Below are 12,321 nucleotides of genomic sequence, written 5' to 3'. Positions count from 1 at the left end.
CTGCAGATTGAAGCCTCTGTAATGTCCATAAACTAGTTGTGCAGCCTCCTGTGAATTGTTTTATTTTTATTTTATTTTATTTTATTTTTATTTCCTTCATATCTGACCAATCAGGACAGAGCTGATAAAAGGCATTGGTTAGATTCTGTTCAGTGTCTGTGATGATTGGCAGTCGCCCATATATGGAGGAGGAGATGCTTCCTGTAACATGATCTGTATCATGCAGTTACCCAGTTTGTGTAGACGTTGTTTGTGTTCAAGGATGTCTTGTTGATGTGAAGGTAAATAAAGATGATTAATTAAAGGATTCTCACCTGTTAAACCATCTCATACTGGTTTAAACCATCTCATACTGGTTGGCTGTGATGAACCGCGATAGACAGCAAGCTAACAGCATGCCTATTAACTGGACACACACACACACACACACACACACACACACACACACACACACACACACACACACACACACACACACACACACACACACACACACACACACAGATGATTACCTCACCGTATACATTTGCCAGAGTAAAGTACACAAATTGAAAAAATCTAAATGAAATGATTTACTCAGGTAAATGTATCTAAACTGTTTACTTAAGTATAGTACTTGGGTACATTTATGACTAGTATTTTGTCAGTATGTTTAAGAGTATTTCTACCTCTGAGAAAGTAGTTGAGTATACTTATTAGTAGTATTTCATGTATATTTATTTATCAGTATTTTTACCTGAGAGAAAGCGATACCAAACGTCACTCCAGCGATGATTCCCATGTTGGTCTCAATGAAAGACGTCACGATGTGATAACAGCCCTGAAACATAGAGGTGCTGTTTACATGTGATAACCATAGACATAGAAAGGTAGACGCCTCCTTCGGCTAGGGGGCGTATGCATTGAGCAACTAAGGGAATCTTCGTTGCTTCCGTGTTCATTGCTTCCGCGTGCGTCACACATACGGAAGTCGTTAAGCCAATCAGAGGCAGGTAGGGGCTGGTCTTTACGTGTGCAGCCTATAAGAACAGCTGAGCAGCGCAACATCGGAACTGGCTCTGTTGAATTGAATTGTGGTCCTTGGATAAGTCACGGAAAAGACACACTGTGATTGGCCAGTAGTCACTTTGACTGACAGCGTTCCCTTAGTTTTTCCAGGAAGTCCGGACTAGAACTTTTGCACATTGCTCCAATTAACTGCAGTGGTGAACGAGGCATCTAGCTCTTTATATCTGTGTGATAACACCCCTGACACATAGAGGGCGCTGTTTACATGTGATAACACCCCTGACACATAGAGGGCGCTGTTTACATGTGATAACACCCCTGAAACATAGAGGGCGCTGTTTACATGTGATAACACCCCTGAAACATAGAGGGCGCTGTTTACATGTGATAACACCCCTGAAACATAGAGGGCGCTGTTTACATGTGATAACACCCCTGAAACATAGAGGGCGCGTTGTAAACGGTTAGGGTAGCGTTACCTGCGCGTGGACCTTGCTAGGTGCTAGCGTAGCGTTTACCTGTGTGCGTGTGTGTGTGTGTGTGTGTGTGTGTGTGTGTGTGTGTGTGTGTGTGTGTGTGTGGTACTAGCATAGCGTTACCTGCGCGTGGACCTTGCTAGGTGCTAGCGTAGCGTTTACCTGTGTGTGTGTGTGTGTGTGTGTGTGTGTGTGTCTGTGTGTGTGTGTGTGTGTGTGTGTGTGTGTGGTACTAGCATAGCGTTACCTGCGCGTGGACCTTGCTAGGTGCTAGCGTAGCGTTTACCTGTGTGTGTGTGTGTGTGTGTGTGTGTGTGTGTGTGTGTGTGGTACTAGCGTAGCGTTACCTGCGCGTGGACCTTGCTAGGTGCTAGCGTAGCGTTTACCTGTGTGTGTGTGTGGGTGTGTGTGTGTGTGTGTGGTACTAGCGTAGCGTTACCTGTGTGTGTGTGTGTGTGTGTGTGTGTGTGTGTGTGTGTGTGTGTGTGTGTGTGTGGTTGCGACCGTAGGTCGCATTTACTACCAAAACCTCCACCGGCTGTCCGTGCGTCAGTCAGTCACACGTCACACGTCACACTTTTGCCCTGCTCATATATCCACAACCGTTGCCCCCATCCATGCCAAATTTTGCACACACACTCCTTACCTGCCAAACTACAACCTCCAAGGACCCCCGGAGCTCCAGAGACCCCCAGGTCCCTGGGGGACCCCCAGGTGTAAAAAAAAGCCCTCCGTGAGTCACACGTCCCACGTCACACTTTTGCCCTGCTCATATCTCCACAACCGTTGCCCCCATCCATGCCACATTTTGCACACACACTCCTTACCTGCCAAACTACAACCTCCAAGGACTCCCGGAGCTCCAGGGACCCCCAGGTCCCTGCCCCAGGTCCCTGGGGGACCCCCAAGTGTAAAAAATGACCAAATGTGCAAAAATGACCAAATGACCACCCCAACGGGGCTGCTCACGGGGAATTCCCGGGGACCACCCACTCCTGGTGCTCCAGAACGGATGCAAAAATGGTGACGCCCCCAGTGGAGGACCCCCTCCACTGCAGCTCACATAAAATGCCGTAACTCGGACTAGGAGCGTCCGGGAGAGCCGGGGCCGGTACCTATTTGTTTGCCAAAGCAACGCGGACACCCCACCCCTCATTTCTCACATGGCCCTCTTCTAGCGCCACCATGAGGCCGATTCTTGCAAAACACATTTTTGGACACTGCTCCTACAATTTTTGCCCTAAAATCACGCAAATCGGTACACAGTATGTCTACACTCATCCCATCAACATGAATCTGTCCCATATAGCGCCACCTTCAGGCCGATTTTTAAAAACACATTTTTGGACACTGCTCCTACAGATTTTGCCCTAAAATCACAAAAATCACTACACAGTATGTCTACACTCATGTCATCAACATGGATCAGGAAGATTTTGGAAAAACACATTTTTGCCCTATTTGTGGAGATAAGCGACCTACGGTCGCTTATCTCCCGATTAGGGAGTCTTACTGGTACTAGCGTAGCGTTACCTGTGTGTGTGTGTGTGTGTGTGTGTGTGTGTGTGTGTGTGGTACTAGCGTAGCGTTACCTGCGCGTGGATCTTGCTAGGTGCTAGCGTAGCGTTTACCTGTGTGGGTGCGTGTGTGTGTGTGGTACTAGCGTAGCGTTGCCTGTGTGTGTGTGTGTGTGTGTGTGTGTGTGTGTGTGTGTGTGTGTGTGTGTGTGTGTGTGTGGTACTAGCGTAGCGTTACCTGTGTGTGTGTGTGTGTGTGTGTGTGTGTGTGTGTGTGTGTGTGTGTGTATGTGTGTGTGTGTGTGTGTGTGTGTGTGTGTGTGTGTGTGTGTGTGGTACTAGCGTAGCGTTACCTGCGCGTGGACCTTGCTAGGTGCTAGCGTAGCGTTGCGGAGGTCCTGCTCGTCGCAGTCGTTGAAGTCGACGCAACAGGAAGCAGGAAGTCCATGTTTGGTGAAATACACACTGCTGAACCAACTGCTGTAGTCCAACACACCACAGCAACACAACTACACACACACACACACACACACACACACACACACACACACACACACACACACACACACACACACACATCATGGGACGTTGTAATATCGCAACACTCCTGTATTTATAAATATATGGGTGTGATATGTATGCTATATTTATATTATGTCTATGAATACTTATGTATTAGTAGGCCTACTGTATGTATAATGTATGTTATTTACATAAGTCACAGTGCATTGCACATAGTCAACAGTAAGTATATTAGAATGTACATTTACATATATTTACATATATTTACATACACAAGTGGTCAACAGTATATGTCTATTATAATATACATTAACATATATTTACATATATTTACATACACAGTATACATCAACAGTATATGTCTATTATAATATATATTTACATATATTTACATATATTTACATAACTCACCGTGCGTTGCACATGGTCCACAGCCAGACTCTTGTCATCCTGAGAATTGTAGTTCTGAACCGCTTCTGTGTACGAATGTAGAAATGTCCCTTTAATCTGCACACACACGCACGCACGCACGCACGCACGCACGCACGCACGCACGCACGCACGCACGCACGCACGCACGCACGCACGCACACACACACACACACACACACACACACACACACACACACACACACACACACACACACACACACACACACACACACACACACACACACACACACACACACACACACACAATCTGATTATATAGAACTATAAGATGACATCATGCTAAATATACAGAACTACAATATGACATCATTCTGATTATATAGAACTACAAGATGACATCATTCTGGACATAGAACTACAAGTTTTTATTTCAGAACTCCTGCAACTCTGAACGTAGTTCTTAAAGGAGCAGTACACCCCCAAATGACTTTTTTTTCTTCTATTGATTACTCACACCATGGAGACTTGAGTTTGTTTGTTTTTTGTAGCATTCCTAAGACAATAATTTGATTACAATAAATCTACCGCCAACACAACATCAATTACCTCAGTGCACAATGTTTTAATGAGCCATTGAACCAAATCTGAACCACTTTAACCATTATTTTGTTTTAACTATTAAAAAAATCACACCGGTGTGAACTGAGCGGTGGTCACGGAGGCTGCGCAACAGCAAAACATATATATATTATATATACAGTATACAGTATATGTGTGTGTGTGTGTCTGGCCTGGCCTGAACAACAGCGCCCCTCCCTTAACATGTGTGGTCACAAAAGGTACTGTAGGCTACATACAGACACGCACACACACACACACACGGACGCATACACACACGGCCACGTATAGGAGACGGTGTAACCACCGCTCAAAAATAGCAGATATACAAGCTCACAGCGCGGTGCGAGCTTGTAGATCTGCTATTTTTCATTTTGTGCAAGTCTTTGAATTATGTTTGATCCAATTCTATTCTTCCTCTAAATCTGAGGTTCTCAAACCTTTTCATGTCAAGGACCCCCAAAATTACATGTATTTGGCTGCGGACCCCCAATCTCAAAAGATAAGCAAATATTTGAGTTACAAATGTAAATGTTTGAGTGTGCCGCGCTGGCGCCCCCTGGAGGATGAACTCACCTCATGTCTGAAGACAAATCCTGAGATTCCTGCAACGAGCTCACATAGGAAGATGATCACCAAGAACACTGCATACTACACAACACACATAGACAATACATTATATGCACATACACACACATAAACAATACATTATATGCACATACACACTGCATACTACACAACACACATAGACAATACATTATATGCACGTACACACACATAAACAATACATTATATGCACATACACACTGCATACTGTACACATAAACAATACATTATATGCACATACACACACATAAACAATACATTATATGCACATACACACTGCATACTGTACACATAAACAATACATTATATGCACATACACACACATAAACAATACATTATATGCACATACACACACATAAACAATACATGATATGCACATACACACTGCATACTGTACACATAAACAATACATTATATGCACATACACACACATAAACAATACATTATATGCACATACACACACATAAACAATACATTATATGCACATACACACTGCATACTGTACACATAAACAATACATTATATGCACATACACACACATAAACAATACATTATATGCACATACACACACATAAACAATACATTATATGCACATACACACTGCATACTGTACACATAAACAATACATTATATGCACATACACACACATAAACAATACATTATATGCACATACACACACATAAACAATACATTATATGCACATACACACTACTGTACACATAAACAATACATTATATGAAAATACACACAAACAAAACTGTAAGCACTAGAACCCTACCGTCCATATCCTGAGAACTTTACACAAAAATAGTAGATCTACAAGCTCACAACGCCTTACAGCGCAAGGCGTTGTGAGCTTGTAGATCTGCTATTTTCAGAGGTTTGGTGTAGAGGGGAAAAAGAGCAGACTAAGTACAGAGTGAAAGGTCAAGTTTATGACCGTTTGTTTTCCATTGCTAAAACACAAAAAGCTAAAATTAGGCACAATTTTCACAACCTTTACTTCTGTCCCGAATCGCTTGGTTCAGTTTGTTACTACTTTAGATTTCCTTATCATTTTAGACTCTGACTTTCCTTCTTTACACTCTGATGTCAATTTCACATCACCTTGTTGTCAAAACACAACACACAATGTTCAGGTTTGCACACACTTCTCACACACAATCTCAAAGCATCAATCCACAACACACAATTATTCAAATCTCTACACTTTCACGTCTGATGTCAATTCACCCTTTGTTAGCCTTCTGGTTGGTCCCTGACTGACCAACCAGAAGGCTCTATCTGCCTTGTCCCGCCCTGGTTCCGCCTTTTTTTATATTGAATTTGCTAAAACATCATTTTTGGAGAAATAAAAACATTTAAAACATGCTGAGTCACTATACTGCCAGTGAGCAGCTCCGTTTGACTGAAACCTATATTAGAACTGAACAAACAGAATAACAATACGAAGCAACTGAATTATAATGGTAGTGGATGGAGTGTCCCACCAAGACACAGCAACCAATGGGTGTGAAGAGGGGCGGGACTTGACAAAGGGTGAATTATACATCACCTTGTTGTCTAAACACTACACACAGGAACAGACAGGAACAGGAGGCAGAGTTGGGCACAAAATACAAAAAATACATTGAAATACAAATACAGTATCCTGGTCAGTATTAGACCAACCAAGTACTGTATCCTGGTCAGTATTAGACCAACCAATACTGTATCCTGTAGTATTAGACCAACCAAGTACTGTATCCTGTAGTATTAGACCAACCAATACTGTATCCTGTAGTATTAGACCAACCAAGTACTGTATCCTGGTCAGTATTAGACCAACCAAGTACTGTATCCTGTAGTATTAGACCAACCAAGTACTGTATCCTGGTCAGTATTAGACCAACCACGTACTGTATCCTGTAGTATTAGACCAACCAAGTACTGTATCCTGGTCAGTATTAGACCAACCAAGTACTGTATCCTGGTCAGTATTAGACCAACCACGTACTGTATCCTGTAGTATTAGACCAACCAAGTACTGTATCCTGGTCAGTATTAGACCAACCAGTACTGTATAATGGTCAGTATTAGACCAACCAAGTACTGTATCCTGTAGTATTAGACCAACCAGTACTGTATAATGGTCAGTATTAGACCAACCAAGTACTGTATCCTGTAGTATTAGACCAACCAAGTACTGTATCCTGTAGTATTAGACCAACCAAGTACTGTATCCTGTAGTATTAGACCAACCAAGTACTGTATCCTGGTCAGTATTAGACCAACCAAGTACTGTATCCTGTAGTATTAGACCAACCAAGTACTGTATCCTGGTCAGTATTAGACCAACCAAGTACTGTATCCTGTAGTATTAGACCAACCAAGTACTGTATCCTGGTCAGTATTAGACCAACCAAGTACTGTATCCTGGTCAGTATTAGACCAACCAGTACTGTATCCTGTAGTATTAGACCAACCAGTACTGTATACTGGTCAGTATTAGACCAACCAAGTACTGTATCCTGGTCAGTATTAGACCAACCAAGTACTGTATCCTGGTCAGTATTAGACCAAGTACTGACCATCTCTGAACGGAGGCATGATGCCTAAATCGACTGTAAATCATTTACCAAATAAAACTTTTTGGACCCATATGTGTTTGCTGTTTTACGTTTGACTATGACGAAGTCGGCCTACACAGAGTCATTTTACAAAAGGAGAAATGGGTAATTCATATGGTGTGTTCCATTTCCATGATTGTGTTTTCAATGTTGCACTTCATTGTGCTGTAAATGCTTGGTAGTGTGCAGCAAATGCTTAGTTGTGTGTACTCAATGAATGGTGTATATCAATATGGCTGTGTTTACCAAATGAAAACCAGTTCCATTTTGTGAACATGTTAAGAGATTTGATGGCAAAGAGTTGTTTTGCAAAGGGATGCCAGGGTTTAGCAATTTGTGTGATGTTTGGAGTTTTGTGTGGGCAGTTTTGAAAAAAACATACAGTTTTGAAAAACGTGTTTACTGTTTTAGCAATCGAAAAAAGAAAAAAGAAATAACATAATAAAGGAGAGAAAAAAAAGGTTTCTATCACTCAAAGATTTGGAGGACCCCCTGCAGTAACTCTGAGGACCCCCTGTAGTAACTCTGAGGACCCCCTGCGGTAACTCTGAGGGCCCCCTAGGGGTCCCTTGGGATAAAGGTAGTATTTACCACTCTGAGCATCCATGGACTCCCCCTGCAGACATCCAAACAGTCTAATATATTTATATATAAAGGATTTATAAAGGTTTTATGGAGGTATAAAGGTAGTATTTAGAAGGTAGAATAGTGTATAATAGAAGGTATAAAGGTTCTATATAAAGGTTTTATAAAGGTTTTATATTTACCAGTCTCAGCATCCATGGACTCCCCCTGCACGTTGCCAAGCATCCAAACATTCTAATATATTTATATATAAAGGTTTTATAAAGGTTTTATGAAGGTATAAAGGTAGTATTTAGAAGGTAGAATAGTGTATAATAGAAGGTATAAAGGTAATATTTAGAAGGTAGAATAGTGTATAATAGAAGGTATAAAGGTAATATTTAGAAGGTAGAATAGTGTATAATAGAAGGTATAAAGGTTTATATTTACCAGTCTCAGCATCCATGGACTCCCTCTGCACGTTGCCAGACATCCAAACAGTCCAAACAGAACGATTGCGGCCCCCGTGCCGATGAGCACGTAGGGAGCGTTGGTTGAATTCTCTGCGATCAGAGACAAGTAGGGATACAGCATCAACTTCCCCCACAGGCCGATAGCCAATAGGATCACTCCTGTTACCTATAGAGAGAGACAACCAATAGGATCACTCCTTTCTATGACATCACAACACCAGAGGCAGCTCCACTAATCATGTTCAACCCAGATTTAACACTAATCTATCTAGGTCGTCCTCAGACGAGCCCTCCATCGTTGTTTCCAGTCATCTCGGTTCTCCATACATCTGGCCAGCTCATTGGTGTTCTGTGTCCCTACGTCTTCCTTGAGTACGTCCACGTATGTTTTTGTGGGACGTCCTCGCGACCGGTGCCCATGTGTTGGCTCCCACAGTACCAATTTGCTGGCTGGAAGCTCCTGGTGTCTTTGGCAGTGTCCTGCTAGTCTCATTCTTCTGGTGGCAATTTTCTCGCTTACCCTTGGTATTCCCTCATACAGGCTCCTGTTGGTAACATGTGCACTCCTGTTGATGTTGAGTACTGCACGCAACATTCTACTGTAGCACCCATCTAGAGACTTCTGCAGGGTTGGCTTCAGGGTCCAGCATTCACTGCCATAGAGGAGAACAGACTCCACTGTTGCAAAGAAGAAGCTAAGTTTGATTTGGCGGGGGAGGCTAGAGTTCCATACACTGTTCATGCCGTTCAGGGCCCTCCAAGCGAGTGCCTTCCTTACTTTAAGGTCTTTCTCAGTTGAGTCGACCCATGCGCCCAGGTACTTGAAGTCCTTGACTTCCTTCAACACAGCTCCTTCTGTTGTTGTCAGAGGTGAGTGATCAGGTAGGTTATAGGTGATAACCTCAGTTTTCTTAGCATTTAGCCTGAGACCAACTTTGGCACACTCTATCTCCACCCTGTTCAGGAGTTCTTGTGCTTGTTCCATGCTGTCGGAGAGCAGGCTGATGTCGTCCGCATAGTCCAGGTCTGTCAGAACTACTGCGGGATGCCGCCTTGACCTCCTTGGTGTTAGCGTGAAGCCAAGCTCTTGTTCTCGTCCACCTATGGCTTTCCTGAGCGCATAATCTAGAACTATGATGAAGAGGTAGGGGGCTAGGGTGTCTCCTTGCATTACACCAGCTCGGATGTCAAACACCTCACTGCTGCCATAACACTAAACAAGGCTCTAAAGCCTCTATCATAGTAGGCACTGCGGTGATAAGCTATCCACCGCTGTGTAGTCTTTTTAAGTCATGAAACTACAACATTACGTCATTACTCGCGGTGAAGAGCTTTCCACCGCGAACCCCGACACATCTCTGACGGATCGGCCCATCACCCCGTTCACTGATTGGTCGATCTAGACCAGTCAGTCACAGTGATAGGACTTCACAGTGACTGACTATGATGGCCTCCAATTGTTTTCTCACTTTAGGTGGATAGCTGATCACCTAGAATCTGCGGTGAATGGCTCTTCACCCTGGACTCTGATAGAGGCTTAACTCTCTCTCCCCAGCTGCAGTAGCAGTCCTAGGCTCTACTGTATGTCACCCTTCACTATCACCTCACCCTGTCAGCTCACGTCCATCATTCTATTCACTATCACCTCACCCTGTCAGCTCACATCCTCTCATCATTCTATTCACTATCACCTCACCATGTCAGCTCACATCCATCATTCTATTCACTATCACCTCACCCTGTCAGCTCACATCCTCTCATCATTCTATTCACTATCACCTCACCCTGTCAGCTCACATCCATCATTCTATTCACTATCACCTCACCCTGTCAGCTCACATCCATCATTCTATTCACTATCACCTCACCCTGTCAGCTCACATCCATCATTCTATTCACTATCACCTCACCCTGTCAGCTCACATCCATCATTCTATTCACTATCACCTCACCCTGTCAGCTCACATCCATCATTCTATTCACTATCACCTCATCATGTCAGCTCACATCCATCATTCTATTCACTATCACCTCACCCTGTCAGCTCACATCCATCATTCTATTCACTATCACCTCACCCTGTCAGCTCACATCCATCATTCTATTCACTATCACCTCACCCTGTCAGCTCACATCCATCATTCTATTCACTATCACCTCACCATGTCAGCTCACATCCATCATTCTATTCACTATCACCTCACCCTGTCAGCTCACATCCATCATTCTATTCACTATCACCTCACCCTGTCAGCTCACATCCATCATTCTATTCACTATCACCTCACCCTGTTAGCTCACATCCATCATTCTATTCACTATCACCTCACCATGTCAGCTCACATCCATCATTCTATTCACTATCACCTCACCCTGTCAGCTCACATCCATCATTCTATTCACTATCACCTCACCCTGTTAGCTCACATCCATCATTCTATTCACTATCACCTCACCCTGTCAGCTCACATCCATCATTCTATTCACTATCACCTCACCATGTCAGCTCACATCCATCATGCTATTCACTATCACCTCACCCTGTCAGCTCACATCCATCATTCTATTCACTATCACCTCACCCTGTCAGCTCACATCCATCATTCTATTCACTATCACCTCACCATGGCTCACATCCTCTCATCTCCATTGACGTCCAATAATGAGTTGACAACATGTTCCATGATGACCAACAGTCCAGCCTGTTGATGACCTGACTGAGTTTTATGTTCTAAACTGACATCACCACGCACGCACGCACGCACGCACGCACGCACGCACACACACACACACACACACACACACACACACACACACACACACACACACTCACTCCCAGAACAGAACACAGGTAGGTCCCTACTTCCTGTTGTGGCCCATAAACCCCGCCCACTCTCTCAAGGTAATTTATGCCCCGAGTCAAGAAGATCAGGAGTCATCCTCTACTCCAGTTCAGCACATTCTGAACAGTTTTTACTTTGAATGACCAGCGGCACTTTATTTCTTTATTTATTTATCCACCTGTTTCCTCAGCCAGGCTTCAGATGAGCCTGTTGTTATGAGCCTGTTGTTAAGAGCCTGTTGTTGAGCCTAACCCTAACCCTGTTCAGCACAGAATGACTTCACAAGAAGATCAGGAGTCATCCTCTACTCCTCAGCCAGGCAGGCTGAACTTCAGATGGAATTAATTAGACAGCACATTTTGAACAGTTTTTACTTTGAATGACCAGCAGCACTTTATTTCTTGTTTCTTTATTGTTTTTTTTCCCTTTTCCTTTCCAGCTGAGACACCTATGGTGGTCACCAGATTCTACAGGTCACAGGTTTCAGCGTGAACACCTTGTTGCATGCTAGAACAGGCCCAGGGCAGACAGGGAGAGTTTGAGCAGCAACCGGAGATTAGCTGCTAACAGACAGACGGACGGACGCACGCACGCGCGCACGCACGCACGCACGCACGCACGCACGCACACACACACACACGCACACGCACACGCACACGCACACACACACATTGAATTCAAATCTGGAACGG

At 43.7% G+C, this 12,321-nt stretch overlaps 1 protein-coding gene across 1 annotated transcript in view; it reads right to left on the bottom strand.

The window, feature by feature from the left end:
- Window positions 1-337: 337 nt before the first annotated feature.
- Window positions 338-12,321, bottom strand: part of LOC308280539 (tetraspanin-7-like) — a gene marked incomplete at both ends in the record, with an annotated part of 13,899 nt that continues 1,915 nt past the window's right edge. Inside the window, 6 exons of the mRNA XM_080720859.1 lie at window positions 338-406; window positions 737-820; window positions 3,355-3,510; window positions 3,935-4,030; window positions 5,111-5,185; window positions 8,764-8,952. Coding sequence (XP_080576985.1) covers window positions 338-406; window positions 737-820; window positions 3,355-3,510; window positions 3,935-4,030; window positions 5,111-5,185; window positions 8,764-8,952 — 669 coding nt within the window. The remainder of the gene's footprint in view (window positions 407-736; window positions 821-3,354; window positions 3,511-3,934; window positions 4,031-5,110; window positions 5,186-8,763; window positions 8,953-12,321) is intronic.

Source organism: Nannobrachium achirus (assembly GCF_963921795.1).
Source record: "Nannobrachium achirus genome assembly, chromosome: 24".
Taxonomy (NCBI): Eukaryota; Metazoa; Chordata; class Actinopteri; order Myctophiformes; family Myctophidae; genus Nannobrachium; species Nannobrachium achirus.
The sequence above is the reverse complement of the archived record's forward strand: the minus strand, read 5'-3'. Positions and strand labels throughout refer to the sequence as shown.